General features: G+C 42.1%; 1 protein-coding gene across 1 annotated transcript in view; it reads left to right on the forward strand.

Moving 5' to 3' along the window:
• The window catches only part of sergef (secretion regulating guanine nucleotide exchange factor), a 39,115-nt gene extending 36,910 nt beyond the window's left edge, over positions 1-2,205 (forward strand). Inside the window, exon 11 of the mRNA XM_084061126.1 lies at positions 1-2,205. This exon is cut by the window's left edge and continues 73 nt beyond it. Coding sequence (XP_083917252.1) covers positions 1-79 — 79 coding nt within the window. The 3' untranslated portion in view covers positions 80-2,205.
• Positions 2,206-17,580: the final 15,375 nt, after the last annotated feature.

Genomic DNA, 17,580 nt, shown 5'->3' on the forward strand with positions numbered 1-17,580 from the left:
GCCCCTCCCCATTGCTGCAGTGAAGCCTCTGCTGATTGGCTGCGGAGCGGGACACTCCCTGGCCCTAACCCTCTCCTGATTGGCTGCGGAGCGGGACACTCCCTGGCTCTAATGGCACTTTAAACAACACTGCGGGAAGAAAGTCACATGACTTCACATCCGTCAGACGATGATGTCATCACGGTGATGTCATTACGATGGTGTCATTATGACTGCTTTGTGAAGAAGACACACACTGAAAACAACACGTGTTAATGAGGGAATTAACTCAACTGCCAGACAACTAAATAAGAGACTGCCAGTGATTTTTTTTATTTTCTTACCTTTTCATGTAGTCAAAGAATATTTATCTCCAGTATGATCGATCCCTGATGGTTGCTAATCACGGAGGGTTTCACTGTCATCACGGAGGCTTTCACACAAACTCCCGTTCGCTTGTCATACGCTGTTAAAAATAGCATGTTTAAGCAAAAAAACAAAAACAACAGAGGAGCCGAGATACAGGATTTTTAAGTAAAATAGTTAACCAGGAAGTGAATGGTGCAGTAAATCTTTGGATCACGTTATCTCCTGGTTCTGTGTGAAGAACCAGGAGATCCATATCACAAATATACCAACACCACACAATAGAATAACAAATAAAATAATAAAATAATGCAAATAGCCCACATTGTTCAGTTTCTGACATACAAACACGTGCGCCAATGTTTCCACAGTCTAGAGGTGAACCTGACAGAACTGCGTGTGGGGTCCGTTATGACTGCGCTTATGTCATTTACTGACTCAGATGCCCCACACATAAACCTAAACGTCTGGCTTGCACTGGAGCTTCTTGGAGCTCTCAGCAGCAGCAGCCTCATACAGTCATTATAAGCCACTGTGACTCGTCTGATGCTGCCTTGTCTGTAGCGACTCCAAAGGTGTGCAGTATACAGTGGTGTTGATTTGACAGTGATGTCACTGTTATGCAACACAGAAGTAGCACGGACGTAGTGCCCCATTTATTAAGCTCGAAGCTGTTTATAAACCACAGTGACATCACTGACGAATCCTTGGTGTCTTCATGCGACCGAATCAACTTTTCTCCGCTGTTTGGAAAATCCTGGCAAAATCATAGATTTGCGGCCGGGAAAACTTGTAATTCACGGCCGCCTTCTCGTGGACCGGTGGGAGCCCCTGTCCCTAGACCACCGAATACCCATGTTTTGACGGATATCTTGTAAAAAAAAAACTAAGAAAACCACCTTGAAATACATTTGAAAAACTTTTGATATATAAAACATTTCAATTAAGAATTATGTTTAACTTCAAGATAGGAAAATAATATTTAAACTTGAATTAATATAAAGACCAAGCAAACATAAATAACAAAATCCTAAAACACACATCAGCTGCGTAACTGTCGATACCATTTACAAAAGGACAAATAATGGCCGACAAATCGGCCCTAACCGACACATTTAATTGTATTATTGTTTTTAAAAAGTGCCCGCACATACAGTACAGTATCATGACTTCTACCCTCTCACGCACAACAAGTTGGAGTGAACTCCTGCCCGAGAGGCCAGCGTGGTGATCATCATCATAAATAATAAATAGGGTTGTTGAGTTGGGATGCAGTGGGAGTTATGTTCCGTCAGGGTCAGAGGTCATCTTTTCCCCTGATCGCCCTGTCAGTGTGATGGACAATGATGGGCGGGGGGGCTTTGTAGCCCCCTATAACACAGGGGGGGGGGGGGTTATAGATGTTTTGCCGGGGCCTGGAGGTGGTCCGTCCGTCAGTCTTCCGTGGTTTATGGTTGTGATCTTGAACGTCGGGAGGCTCTCCGTCTCTGCGAGGAGCGCCCCTTAATGCCCCATGATTCAGCCCTCACATGTACAATGACATGTTTATCTCTGCGCCTCATATTTATTGTGTTGTGATGCGCTTTCACTTTGTCATACGTCGTGTGTCCGTTGTCACCCCCTGTGTGGGGAGAAGGTCATACAGTATAACCACCGTTTAGTATGTCTTTGTGTTAGTGTCGGGGTCGTGGCGACACGCGATCAAACTTCCACGACGTTTATGAGATTGTCGTATTTGTTCGATCGCAAACGTTCTCTCATAGAAGAAAACATGACATGAACGGTGAAATAAAATAACTCCACATCCAAGAGATGTTCTCCTCTTGTTTCCTTTTTTTATCAGCTCCAGAAATAAATCAACACTCGTTAAGAAATGCACATGATTTCTGAGTTTTTTTTTATTTTTCACTATTTATTTGTACAAGGCTGGACTGTTATCGGTCATTAAAGACACAAAAAGTCTCTAAACAACAAATGAATCAAAAGGATCACTAGATAAGTCATACGTCACCACAAAACGCACGCTGGTCTCAGCGTAACCTTGTTTACCTTGTTGTCCATTGATCTAACAGCTGCTCTGATGTCTGCTTGGTTTTTACTAGTTGGACAATGTCCCTGTGTGTCTTCATTGTGTTCCTTCACTGTCTCTACTGTGTCCCTCAGTGTCTACTGTGTCCCTCAGTGTCTCTACTGTGTCCCTCAGTGTCTCTACTGTGTCCCTCACTGTCTCTACTGTGTCCCTCAGTGTCTCTACTGTGTCCCCTCACTGTCGCTACTGTGTCCCTCACTGTCTCTACTGTGTCCCCTCACTGCGTCTACTCAAGTGTCCCCAACACACTGTGTCTCTACTGTGTCCCTTCATTGTGTTCCTTCACTGTCTCTACTGTGTCCCTTCATTGTGTTCCTTCACTGTCTCTACTGTGTCCCTTCATTGTGTCTCCTCACTATGTTCCTTCACTGTGTACTTGTGTCCCCTCACTGTTATGTGTCCTCACTGTGTCCTCACGTCTCCTCACTGTCCTCACTGTGTCTCTTCTCATTGTCCCTTCATTGTCTTTTCAATGTGTCCTCACTGTACTGTGTGTCCTCATGTCTCTTCACTGTGTCCTCATGTCCCCTCACTGTTCTCACTGTCTTCACTGTGTCCTCATGGTCCACTGACTGTGTCCTCATGTCCCCTCACTGTGTCTTCATGTCCCTTTACTACCTTACTGTGTCTTCACTGTCCCATCACTGTGTCCTCACTGTCCCCTCACTGTGTCTTCATGTCCCCTTACTACCTTACTGTGTCCTCACTGTCCCATCACTGTGTCCTCACTGTGTCTTCATAGAACAGAAGCTGCTCTGCTCTCAGATATAATATTTATAGTTGGCAGTGTTTGCAGTGGTTTAGATAAAAAAACCTTGGTCCTTGATCACGGAGTAACTTATTATTATATTACACTAATAATAATAATATGAAGTTATGGACTTATCCTAACCTTGTTATTGTGTTTAATATTTGTCATGACATTATCCATCGGTGTGCAGTGTTCAGTGTATGTATGCGTGCGTGTGTGCATGTGTGCATGTGTACGTGCGTGCGTGCATGTGTACGTGCGTGTTACTAAACTAAGTGACGATGGCTGGATGTTTGGCCTCCAATGTTCCTGAATGGTGTTGATAGTTTTGCATAACGGAGGCACTGGTCCAGGGCGGTCATGTGATCATCACGTGATCATCATGTGATCGACATGTGATCATGTGATCATGCTTTGGCGTCCGTTGGTGTCACCAAACAACAAGTCAATCTCACAGGATTGTCTGCTAGAACAGTGGTTCTCAAACTAGAGTTCCGGGGACCGCCAGAGGTCCCCCCGTTTCATGTGTACAACTCTGAGTTACGGGGGGTCCGTGGCCTACTTTATACAACACCCGGGGGTCCTCGAAATGACAAGGTTTGAGAACCACTGTGGTACAAAATGTGCTGCAGAGTCATTTGTATGCCATAATATTTACAGCATAATTGATGTTGGACATCTACAGGGTGTTCCTCGCTGATGGAGTCGTACAATAGATCGAATGTGGAATATATGTCGACCAATTCTAAACACGTTGCTCTTCCTCGTTAACTACTGGCGGGAGGTGAGAGCGTTACTTTTTTTTGTGTGTTGGTGAATCGCTTTTAGATGCCTGGAACCAAACCAAAGGAATGATAAAAAGTTCACCGGTGCAAAACAGTGCAAAAGGCTCTGTAAATGTGGCCGTGGAACCTAATTTATACTCCGTAGTTCCACGAGTCGCTGGCAGACGGAACAGGGTCTTCGCGGTGATGCAGTAACCTGTCGCATCGCGACCAGTCAGCTCAATGACTCGCCGCTAATCTCAGATCTGTGAGCTCTGATTGTTCTGCCGTCGCTAGACTTTGCGAGAACAGACGCTAACGAAACTGTTTTTTTAACTGTTTTAACGTTGTTAATTGTTTTAACGATGAGAGCTGGGAGAGTGAAGTGTTAAGGTGCGATCGTCATCAACAAGATGCATCGCTAAAGGCGCAGACGCTTCAATAACGCCTTGACAAATACAAAATTGACTAAAATGTTCGGAAGGGACTAGTGGAGAAGAGATCCAGTAGAACTAAAAGACAAGTCATTTTATGTTTGGTTGTGCTCAGGTGTTGCGCTCTGAAAATAGCAGATCTACAAGCTCACAACGCGTCGCAGTGAGCTTGTAGATCAGCTATTTTCAGCATGCAACCAAGTGTAAAATCAGCCATTCCGACGCCATCAAGGCACCGCCAAAATACATTTAGTCGTCTAAATCAACTGTAGATTTAGTCGACTAAAATCGTATGATATTTATTCGACTACTAAAATATGACTAAAACTAAATGGAATTTCATTCCAAAGACTATGACTATGTTCTGTCAAAATCAACACTAGTGCAGCTAAAGAGAGGAGCAATAGCTTTGCTGAAGACGCGTTTCTAGTGTAGTTAATCATGTTATTTAATCAGATGCTAAGTTCATTGTTTACCTGCTATCCAGTAGTTTTCAATGTACAGATTATTTTCCGATGATATATTGTTTACACTGATCCAAGATTATAGGTTTACCTATGATCCTAGATTACTGAGGCACTACACTGTCTATTTGCATTTGATGTATGTGTTTACCTTGCTTACTGTAAGTCGCTCTGGATAAGATAAAAGCATCTGATAAATTCCCACGTTGTAAATTGTAGCGACGCACCTCTGGTTGATCGCTCCCGGCCTTAAAGGGGTAGTTCACCCAAAAAATCACTTGTTTTCTATCAGTTACACACCCCTATGAAGCCTTGAATTCATGGAGATTTTTTGTTTTTTGTCGCATTCCTAAGCCAATAATTGTCAAGTTATTGTCTCAGGAATGCGACAAAAAAAACTAAAAAAAATCTAAGAATTCAAGGCTTCATGGAGTGTGTAATTGATAGAAAATAAGTAATTGTTTGGGTGAACTACTCCTTTAAGTAGCTGACTTGTGAGTCTAGGTCAAAATTGTTTAGCTAACGTTGGCTGTTAGCTCAGAGTCAGATTAGGTTAGCTAGCTCAGATTGTCGCGGTTGAAGACTGGTCCGGTTGGTCAAGCGACATCGTGGAGCTTTGGAGTATAAATGCAGCTTGACAGTGCAAAGTTTAGGACGTGTCTCTATTGTTCTGCTTTCGCTGACGTGACAAGTGACAGCTGGTTGCTTGGCAGGGGGGAGGGGGAGGGGGTGATCAAATCGGAGCAACATATATATGTATCTCTTTTGTTACAGAAGCACACAGATATTCCATGATCACTTAAAAAAATTCAGTAAATACACAACTTACTTCAGCACACACAGAAAGAAGCATAGATTTACAGCACTGGGCAGCAACACACTGAAAAGTATAGGCACACAAAAGTACGACACAGTATCACGTACTGAGCTACGATAAGGCTTGACAACAAAACGTCCTCTGCAATTTGCTACGTCTACCAGCGGCGGCGCTGTCTTCCCGCCGATTGAAAAAGACTAACGTTTTAAGACACACACACACACACACACACACACTGTGGGGCGGGGCAGGGGGCGGGGTAGAGGTGGGACAAAGTCACTGTTTTTGCAGGTAAATGTAAGTCTCAAGTGTTTGCTCTCGAGTCCTGAGTCAAGTCCAAGTCCTAAGCCTTTTGTTTCGAGTCCCAAACAAGTCCTACGCCAGTGGTGTAAAATAACTAACTACATTTACTTAACTGCTGTACTTCGGTACAATTTTGAGGTGTTTGTACTTTACTTAAGTATTTCCAATTTCCAAAACTTTTACTCCTACTCCACTACATCTTAGAGGCAAATATTGTACTTTTACTCCACTACAATTATTTGAACACTTTAGTTACTAGTTACTTTGCAGATATGAATTATGATATTATGAAACATACATTAACCACTTCAGCCCTATTTCATACAGGCTATTTGAAAATAGCAGATCTACAAGCTCACAACGCGTCGCGATGCGACGCGTTGTGAGCTTGTAGATCTGCTATTTTCAAATGTTAGTACTTTTACTTCTGGTACTTTAAGTACATTTTGATGCCAATACTTTTGTACTTTTACTCAAGTCAATTTTTAATTCTGGACTTTTACTGGTATTTTACAGAGTATGTCTATGTTGCAGTATTGGTACTTTTACTTAAGTAAATAATTGGAGTACGTTTTTCCACCACTGTCCTACGCTTTACCCCTTACGCCTAAACCTGTTTTTTTTTTTTTTTACTATTTTGATAAACATTTTAAAATAGTGAACATAGCCGATCTACATCGACACGTTGTGAACTTGCAGATCGGCTATTTGAACTGTTTTTAAAACGTTTTTCAAAATAGAAATAAAAGGCTAGAAAGTTTAGGCATAAGAGGCAAGGGCAGTGTGCAAGATAGGGCTCTCAGTGTAAAAAGAGGAACGGCCTTTATTAACTCATTCGGTGCCAATGACGTGTTTTAAGTGTTTACGCTAGGTGGCGCTCTTCGCCAACCTATGAGTGATCCTATGACTTCCGGAGAAGAGTATATACCCGGAAATAACGCGATCACAACAAACCCAGCCCTGTCCGGGAACTCCCGTCCGATTAATTTTTAATTGTTTTATAAAAGATCGCGCTGTTCTCTGTCAGTCGAGTGATCAGGTTCACTTTACACTCACCCGAATCCGGAAATAACGTCATCTGAAGATTTCCGCGTCCGTCCACCTCCTGTTTATTTGTTTCCTGGATATGGTTTTATCTCGAGTTAACTGGTTTTGCCCTGGATTCGGCTAGACACTGTAGTTTTAACGTGCTCTAATAAACGAAGGGAAAGGTTATATACGGTTATATTTTCTTTTCTCTGGACGACGAACAGTTATCCCCTTTGTGTTTACCAACGGTCTGACAAGAGATCATAATATATATGAATGTTCTGTGGCCAGTTGGGGAGGTTGGAAAGACGTGCATTTTTGGCGGTATATGCTGTTTTCAGCGTGCCTTCGACATGGAAAGTTACCTCGCGGGTGAATTTCTTTTCCTCTGAGCAACGGCTACAGATCCTGTTTGTGTCACTCACAGTCCGACGATAGATTATTATGGATCTACATTTTCTGTGACCAGTTTAAAAGGTTAAATAACATGAAAACGCTGGCAGTGGGTGAGTTTATTAACGTATATACAGATGTGCCACTTCAAAACTTCACATGTTACTGTTCTTTCCCTGAAAGTGCCCTGAAAAGGCATGTTTTCCTCCCTGTTTTGCCCTTAAAACTGCACTGTTTTGCCCCTGAAAAGAAGTTGTCACTACACACCCCCGTTTTTCCCTTCAACAGACATCCATATACATGAGAACAAAAGAATGTGTGTTGAAGAAGGTGTCAGACTCATTATGAGGCGAAAGGTGATTTGAAGAGGTCCTTGACCATTTGCTCAAATTAATTAGCATCATAAAAGCAGTGATCACCAAAATAATTCAGCACTTTAAATGCCCTTCTTTGTCCCTCTTATTGCCCTGGGAATCCCCTGAAAATTTACTGTCTTGGCGATGGCAGGACATGTGAAGTTTTGAAGTGGCACATCTGTACTCTGGCAGTTTTCTGTGTTTTTGGCAATAACAAGCTATATTCAACAGACAATAAATAAAGAACGGAGGGTCGCGGTGACATGCTTTTTTTTCCCCCGATGGAAGCAGAGACACTCCTGTGCGATACTCTGTGTGTTGATTGCCCTGGAGCGAAATATTCTGTGGCTCTTGAAACGTTTGTAAAAATGCTCAAAAAACGCTGGCAGTGGCTGACTTATTTATTTATTTACTCTGGCAGTGAGTTATAATGAAAAAGATAATTGCCCTGATATCAGACCGATTGGGTCAAAACATGTTGGCTTTTCCCTTGTATTAATAGAGGCTGTCTTTTTACACTGAGATAAAACATCTATCTAATCCAGGAGCACCTTGGACAATTCTAACTTTTTTAAGCTTCACGTGAAGCTTTGTTCTCTCTGCCAAAGTCCTTAAAGCTTGTTGTCAGAAGGTTATCAAGTGATTTGAAAAGACGTGAAGCCTCAAGTCAAGAGAGAGGGCTCAAGTCAAGTGTCCTTGGCGTTGATTAATGTCTTTTATTTATTTATTTTTGATCAGGTAATGATCTAAAAGTCGTCAAATGTGTGACTCGAGTCCCAAGTCCAAGTCTGGAGTCCACACCTCTGGGGGCGGGGCTTGTCAGATGGGGGGGGGAGGGGGCCTGTCAGTTGGGGGGCGTGGCGCGTGGGGCCTGTCAGGTGGGGGGGGAGGGGGCCTGTCAGTTGGGGGGCGGGGCGGGCGGGGCCTGTCAGGTGGGGAGGGCAGGGCGGGCAGGGCCTGTCAGGTGGGGGGCGGGGCGGGTGGCACAGGCGGGCCGTTATGGGTCATACACATAGTGGTGGGAACGCCGTGGTTCATAACACACACTGACTCTGCTGGTTGTCTGCTCCGCTGGTGCCGCTGGGTCTCTATAAACATGGAAACAGGAAAAAAAGAAAAACAAGAAACAGGAAAAACGGTAACACAAAAAGTATTAACACAAAAAGCACAAGGTTTTTTTTTGCGACGACGGTGGAAATGATGGAAAGGGGCGGGGTGATGATGACAGGGGGGCGCTGAAGTGCAGGAAGTGAAATGACATCATCCAGGCTTGGAGGAGGAAGTAGTAGTAAAGGAAACCGTGCGTCCGTTAGTTGTTGTTCTTTGTCATGGTAAACGCGCCGTGGCGTTTGACCATGTTGTGTTTGTTTTTTTTCTCCCATCATGCGTCTAGCCAAGGCTCCCAGGAGTTTGTTCTTTACTACGACAACATGCCCATACATACAGTGCATACATACTGTACATACTGTACATACATACTGTACGTACATACTGTACTAGCCATGGTTCACATGACGCTCGTCTGTCACAAGCGTCATAGCGTCACTTGTTCCTGGTTTTGGAAATCTTTCCATTTACAACCCGTCCATCTACATAAACATTCAGATTTCAAATATAAAGTGCCGACCCCACGGCCATGGATGTAACAAGTTGAAACGCCCGGGTTAAAGTACCCGCATCCTCCGTATCGTTCAATAAAAAGCATTTTAATCTGATCTGTGGCCATTTTCTCCATTATGCTTTCAACTACGCGACCCTATCGGTTGGGAGGTGATTGATACATTATAACTCTATGAGAAAATGGCCGCCGATCTGATTAAAAGGCTTTTTTACTGAACAATACTGAAGATACGGGTGCTTAGACCCGAGCATTTCAACTTATTACATCCATGGCCGTGGGGTCAGCACTTTATATTTGAAATGTGAACGTTTATGTAGATGTACGGGTTGTAAATGGAGACATTTCCAAAACCTGGAACAAGTTGTGCCATGACTGTCATGATATGACGTCATGTTTCAGGGCTAATACTGTCCATGCTGCGTTGTGCTCACTGGTCCATCATGGACTATTATGGTTCATGTCATCGTCATGCGTTGCTGTGACCGTCATGCGTTCTCACAGTCACCTCGTTTAACATGTTTTCCCTCTGACCGGTGATGGACAGTAACCGAGTACATTTACTTGAGTATCTGTACTTTACTTGAGTATTTGTATTTCGGTATACTTTGACTCCCACTACATTTCAAAGACAAATATTGTACTTCTTACTCCAATAGGTTTCTAGGAAGGGAAAATGTACTTTGTCAATGAATCAGTTATGCCATATTTGAAATATATGGAGAATATATTTATATTATTTATATTCTGGAGAATCTTGGATTTTTTTAAATGTCAAAATTTCAACGCAGCAATGCATTGATAATAAAAAAGAAAATGTACTAGTTTGTACTTTTGAATACTTTTGAGTGCATTTTTAAAAACAAGTACTCCAGTACTTTAACTCAAGTCCAAATTTGACATAACAACTTTCACTTGTATTGGAGTCAAAAATATTTGACCAGTAGTATCTCTACTTTGACTCAAGTACTGCGGTTGAGTATTTTTGTCCGCCACGGTCTTTGACCATCGAGGAGACAAGCTGCTCTTGGATGCACTAGCCTGACGCTAGTTTACAACGAAATACATTTCTATATATATATATATATTATGCAATATGTGCAAGTTGAATAAAAACGCAGTCTATGAACATTGATTGTGTACAAAATTTATTTCATGCAAGGAGGTTTTTTTATTTACATGTTTATTTTATTTTTTTAATACGTTTTGTGTTGCATAAATGTAAAATACATGCATTTACCTTTCCCCAAGTATCCCCCCCCCCACTTTGCTCCATTAGAATTGCATTAATTATGAGCATCATCATAATTCACCTGCATCTCGTTCACATCAAAATGTTCACACAGGATTCTAGTGTCCGTTAATTAATCACAGCAAGAGACACGACTTGAGAAACATAAAACTGCTCATATAGAATACATATCTATTTAGTACATAATATATTTGACTTTTTATCTTTCATTTTTTTCCCCTTTTCTGTCTTTTTTTTGGAAAAATCTAACTTAACGTATTGGTCAACTTAGAAGTTGTTAAAGTGCCCAGTAAATGGTGTGCATAAGTGACAGGGCAGTTATCAATACATGGGATGGCATGTTGATAATCAATACAGGCTAAATGCACCCTGTAGCAGTTATCATGACAGCTCTCATAAATCATATAATTCCTTGTCAAAAACAATGCAAATCACTTGATAAAAATGTATTTCGTCCTATTTTTTGTCCTATTTCTTTATTCTCTTTTTTCTTTTCTTTTTGGGGACTACTGATTTGGTTGGTCAAGTATCTCCTAGACTTAAAGTAACTCATTTCAACGTATTCAGACTTAGCCAATAAAGCTCATATTGACACTGTTATGAGCGTGATATAAAGTATTATGATAACACAATATGAACACTGGTGCATTTCTGTAAGATAAATTACAAATGGCCAATGAATACATTTGTATAAAAAGTCCTTATAGTATGCTCATAACAGCATCGATTAGATTAAATACACTATCGTAGTTAGTCTTATGGAGACCCCCAGTTAAAACAATACAAGAAAAATAAAAGTAATTATATGAATTTGGGGAAAGGCAAAAAATGGCAAGCTACATAAAAAAACTGCTGCTGTGACTTGAGTCTTGCTATAAAGCTGTTTCAAAATGCATCAAAGGAAGAAGCTTTTTGAAAGAAAAACATGTTTTTCTCACCGGTGATACAGTTAGCTTCTTGTTCAAAACAAAGCTTCTCATGCAAATTCATGCAAATGAACAGTTTTAGTGGCATTTACATCATGGCAGTGCATCATGTCCATACTAACAACATCTCCATTCTGCATCACACATCATGAACTTCACGTCCACAATGTTCTACCATCCACTCGGAGAATATTAAGTCTCACGTTAATGCTGTCCAATAAACAAACAAACAAACAAACAAAAAGCCTTTTTCTTTGCTACTTCCAAGAGAAAGGTTCCTTGGACGGCTTTTCATGGGGTTCAAAAGCCTTAATGAATTAGAAATGTGCAGCATATGTAATTAGCAAGGGTTACATCTTATGAAATTGTCAAGTTTCACAAGTTATGTGTTTAAATCTTATTAAAAAAATAGAAAAGCACATGATAGAAGCTGCAGGCTGTGAGTGTGAGATCAAATGCAGCAGAGCAACAGGCAACGATACAGAAGGTAGAGAGACACCGAGTGGCTCTGTGGTGAGAGAGAGCAACAAAAGGTAGAGAGACACCGAGTGGCTCTGTGGCGAGAGAGAGCAACTAAAGGTAGAGAGACCCAGAGTGGATCTGTGGTGAGAGAGCAACTAAAAGTAGAGAGACACAGAGTGGCTCTGTAGAGAGAGAGAGAGATAGAGAGCGAGAGAGAGAGAGCAAGCTAGAGCTTCTTGTCTGCAACGGAGGTGGGAGGGGCCAGGATTTGGATGGTCGGAAAAAAAACTGTCAATCTTTTAGGTATTTCCGAACCTCGTGTCTAAAATGGTTTCAAAGCAGATTTTATTTTACCACCCGGCCTTTACTAAAGACATCTGTCGGAACTCTGTACTTACCCCAAAAGAATATTTTTTTCTATGGATTAGTCACCCCATGGAGACTTGAATTCATGGAGATTTTTTTAGTTTTTGTCTCATTCCTAAGACAATAATTTGATCGGCAGCGACACAATGAGTCTCTGTTGTGTCTCCTACCGGAACCGAAAATATCCATGAATTCAAGTCTCCATGGGGTGACTAATCGAATAGGAAAAAAATGTTTTTTGGGGTGAACTATCCCTTTAAGGTATGTTCACACAGGACAACAAGATATTTTATCCATGTGGAGTGATTACATATAAAGTCAACGCAAAGACACCAATAGATGCAAGTTTGCATCAAGTGGCGTGAATGAGGCGGTTCCAACAAGCGCAAAGATGCAGTGACACACCAATAATGAAACTGCCTCTCTGAGACACATAGACAGAGGCTCTGCAGCTGTGATGGAGCGGCTGAAACCCCCCCGGGTTAGTGTCAGTCAGAGCGTCCTTGAGCAAGACACTGATGAGCCGCTTGGTGCCTTGCATGGTTGTCCTCTGCTGTCGGTGTGTGAATGTAATGCAAATGGTAAAGTGCTTATAGGAGAAAGGTTACAGAAAGGCACCATTTAACATTTCACCACCGTCCACACACAGAGCTTCTGGATGTGTGTGACGGTGATATAGGCTCTATGCACAGCAGCCATATTGGAAAGAAATTGGGCCTCTTCTTACTTCCTTCACAGGTGTTACTAATGATACTAATGAAGGCTCTGTTCCATTCTGGTCAGGGTGCTGATATCGTGCATGTTGGCTCACCAGAAACACTCCATTTTGGTTCCCAAATGGCCCCTTATGGTGGGTATGTAACTCTGAGAGTGTACAAATGGAACCATTTGGTTCCATTTGTACACTCTCAGAGTTTTAGGGGTCCTTGAAAATAAGACAACCACTATGTCACACTAAATGAAACAGAGCCTTAATTAGTATCATTGGTAACACCTGTGAAGGAAGTAAGGAAGGGGCCCAATTCATTCCCAATATGGCTGATGTGCATAGAGCCTATTCACCGAGCTGTAAGTGCATCAGGATGGATGGTGTTATATGAACCCGAACACCGTGGTGTTTGGTTTTGGGCCAAGTCTGTGACTTCTACAACACTTAGAAGCAGTGGTGGAAAGTAACTAATTATATTTACTCAAGTGCTGTACATAAGTACAATTTTGAGGTACTGTCACTTTACTGGAGTATTTCCAATTTTCTATACTTATACTTCTACTCCGCTACATCTCAGGCAAATATTGTACTTTTTACTCCACTACAATTATTTTAAAACTTTAGTTACTAGTTACTTTGTAGATGTTGATTATTATTACAAAGCATACATTAACTACTTCAGCCCTATATACATTTAGGCCATTTGAAAATAGCAGATATACAAGCTCACAATGTCACGGGATGTGCCACATTGTTGTGAGCTTGTAGATTGGCTATTTTCAAAACATTTTTATACAACTTTTTATACTATAAAACTTGAAATGGGACATTCTGCACAATGAGTACTTTCTACTTTTGGTACTTTAAATACATTTTGATACCAATACTTTTGTACTATTACTCAAGTAAATTTTGAATACCGGATTGATACTTTTACTTAAATTTCAGTACTTTTTCCACCACTGCTTATAAGACAGCGATGGGTGTTGATGTGTGACATGGTTGATGGCCGAAAAGAAAGGAATTAAGAGAAGGGTGCATATTCCCACGTTTCGCGCCATTCGGCGAGAATAAGTGAACAGAGCGAATGAAGACATGTTGTCCCCCGTGAACCAAAATCTATGAAGCCACTAGAAAGATTATCTTCACCGCCTAAAGTCAGCCGTGCTACATAACAGATGAGATGAGACAGGGACAAGGGGCGTGCATCCAGCTTGTAAATTGAGGCTATATAGGAAGTGACAGTTTATGTGAAAGGCCTGTAGTCTCGCTGTTTCACCACTGCTGGTGTCAGAAGCAATTGGGTGGACACTTCCCCCCCCCCCCCCCCCCCCCCATAGCAGATATGCTGGTAAAGAAGCTGTAGGGAGATCTCCATCAAATGGAATGATTTGACATTGGTTGCTCACTTGCTCTCTTTGATACAAACACCTTACAGAACCACCACAGCTTGCAGTACCGGTGTATCGCCACCAGTGTATCACCACCTGTTGCTTTATGGTTTTTGTCTCTGAACCAAACTCTGGTCCGACTCAGTCGACACAGTCGCCAGTCGGATCAGCATCACAGCTATTCCTTATTCTCCATGCCAGCCGTTCCCAACCTACCGGGGCCAGGGGCCACCTGGTGGGCCTCGAGGGGTATTGCAAGTGGGCCCCCAAATATAACATTAATATTTAAATATATATATATAATGTTAAAAATGACATGGTATTCTTTTGCTGTGATACCATTGATCCAATGCCGGAACAAAATAAACATGCTCTGAAAATGCATGCGGTGGACCGCGGACACTTTCCAAATGTTTTCAAGTGGGCCCATGATCCAGCAGAGGTTGGGAACGGCCGCTAGTCTACCATGCATCGTTTGTGTCCCGTTCAGGGGAGGGACGCAACAACATGCACTGCCTGCAGGGGGTGCTATCGGAATGGTTGTGGAGAAGAAGCACTTTGAGAAGGGAATGCAGTTCTACTTCCATCAGTGTCATCAGCTACGGGTAGATGAAACAGAAGAAGCCTGGAGTCGAACCAGACGCAAACTGGCATTTCACACCCGATCTCAGTAACAATTGGCGACGCCCCCTTCTGTGACGCACGCGGAACTGCCTCTCACATGAGCGGACCGATTTAAATAACTCCCAAAACCCCTGGAATATCAGATGGCACCGTGGCATCAACGTTCAACATTAGCCTATCAATCCCTGCGCTCTGATTGAATGATAATCGCACAGTTTATTTGTCATATAATACGCGCAAAGTGTTTTGCGACGCGGCCCTATTGGTGAGAACAGACTACAGCTCCTAATATTAAGTTAGGAAGTAGTTGGGCAAAAAACAACATCGGAGGTGCACCGTCTCTAGTGGACTTGAGCAACGAGAGGCACCGGTGAGCGAGCCGTTAGGCCATACATGGGCAACTGGCGGCCCGGGGGCCACATTCACTTAGGCCCCCCACCTTCACTTAATGCGGCCCACAGGTTAAAATCAGAATACTGATATATTATTGATTTCAGGTTACAATTCCAAACATGCAACCACGACCCGCTTTAATTACTTCAGTCTATATTAGTAGCTTAATGACTAGTATTCTAGTATAGTATAGTAGTCTTTTTTACATCCATTGTATCTACGTTCATAAAGGTAACATAAGTATAACTGAATGCATTTGAAATTAAATAGAAATGTTACTTTTCAGGATTCCAATTCAAAAATAGCAAAACAAAATTCAGGATTCCAATTAAAAAAATAGCAAAAATAGCAGATCTACAAGCTCAAAACGTGTCGCACTGCGACACGTTTTGAGCTTGTAGATCGGCTATTTTTGCTACTTTTGTGTGACATAGTATGTGCAATGGGGCCCTCTGGAGTGAGTGTGGAAATATAGTGGCCCTCTCCATCATCAAAGTTACCCACCCCTGCGTTAGGAAATGCCAGCGTCAAGCACTATTTTCCACCACGGAGGACAGCCATACAGTGCAGTGCTGTCCTCCTGAAATGGGAAGCATCCTTTAGGGGAGAAGCAGTTCCACGTGCGTCACACAAGGGGGCGTAACACAGAAGTTACTGAGATCGGGTGTGAAATGCCAGGTCGCTAACCAGACAGTTTATGATTTGAGCGTTTATTTTACACTCACTTATCAAGTTTTTTGTTTTGTGCTTTGGGTTTAAACACCAGCCACTAATAACAGATGAATGGAGATGTAGACATCTAAAAGCACTGGTCCTCAACGTCTGGTGTGGGGACCCCCAGGGGTTCTCCAAATGAACCCTTACAGGTCTGTAACTCTGAGAGTGTACAAATGGAACCAAAGGGACCCTTACAGGTCTGTAACTCTTGAGTGTGTACAAATGGAACCAAATGGACCCGTAGTGCTGCGGTCAAGAAAGAAAGAAGAAATCAAATACGCACTGAGGATTGTACAATGTAGATGTGGGGTTCCAGTAAGGTTTACTTCAGTGATTATTTTTTTTCATTTCAAGGACCCCCAGTCTGATATGCATTAGGCCACGGACCCCCATTTGATGCATGTTTTTTTATTTTTTTATTATCTACAACGTAAAATCATCAGTGTTTCATTTAACTCAGAAAGGGTACAAATGGAACCAAGCGGATCCATTTGGTTCCATCTGTACCCTCTCAGTGTTACAGACCCGTATAAGCGTCCATTTGGGGGCCCCTGGTGGTCCCCAGACCCACACGTTGACAAACCAGTGCACTTAAAGCCCAGTAAAGTGTTGAGTCCTCCTCCGTAACCATGGCGATAGCACCCGTCAACACGATGCTCTCTCATGCACCATTCTGTTTGTTTTAGTGAGTTATAATGTGAACACACATACATGGTAACAATAAGAACAAATTCTGTAGCTCATAGAAAACTCTGAAAATAGTTGTTTTTTTTAAATGTATGTATCTTTCTCCTAAATAAATTGGGATAATTATGCAAATATATGCATGGTATCAAAAAATATAGTATGTATGTAGTGGTGGACGGGAGGGAGGGGGCGTTGATTGTGCTTGTTGGGGTTTTGATTACAGCGTCGTACGGAGTGACTGAACGCTGTTTTGCTTTGTCGAGGTTTGTTGTTGTTGTGTATGTAACGTACTTACGTGTGTAGGTATTATGTACGTATAGGCTACTGTACGTACATAATATCTACATATGTACAAACGTACTTGGGTACGTTCGTACATATGTAGATATTACGTACGCTTGGTGTAAGTTCGTACATATGTTTTGTATTACGTACCTACATATGTACAAACGAACTCACGTACATTCATACATATGTAGGTATTATGTCATTACGGACATACGTAATACCTACATATTTACGTATCATGTTTGTACCTAGGTACATATGTATAGGTATTATCTATGTACGCACATACGTAGGTATTACGTACGTTTTGTGTACGTTCCGGTACTGTACGGTAGTGAATGACCTGTGGTGCGCGTGATGCTCCGTAAAGGGGTTCTACTTCCTGTTCTACATTGGGGGGTG

This window comes from Gymnoscopelus microlampas (genome assembly GCF_963454915.1).
Source record: "Gymnoscopelus microlampas genome assembly, chromosome: 6".
In the NCBI taxonomy this organism is placed as follows: domain Eukaryota; kingdom Metazoa; phylum Chordata; class Actinopteri; order Myctophiformes; family Myctophidae; genus Gymnoscopelus; species Gymnoscopelus microlampas.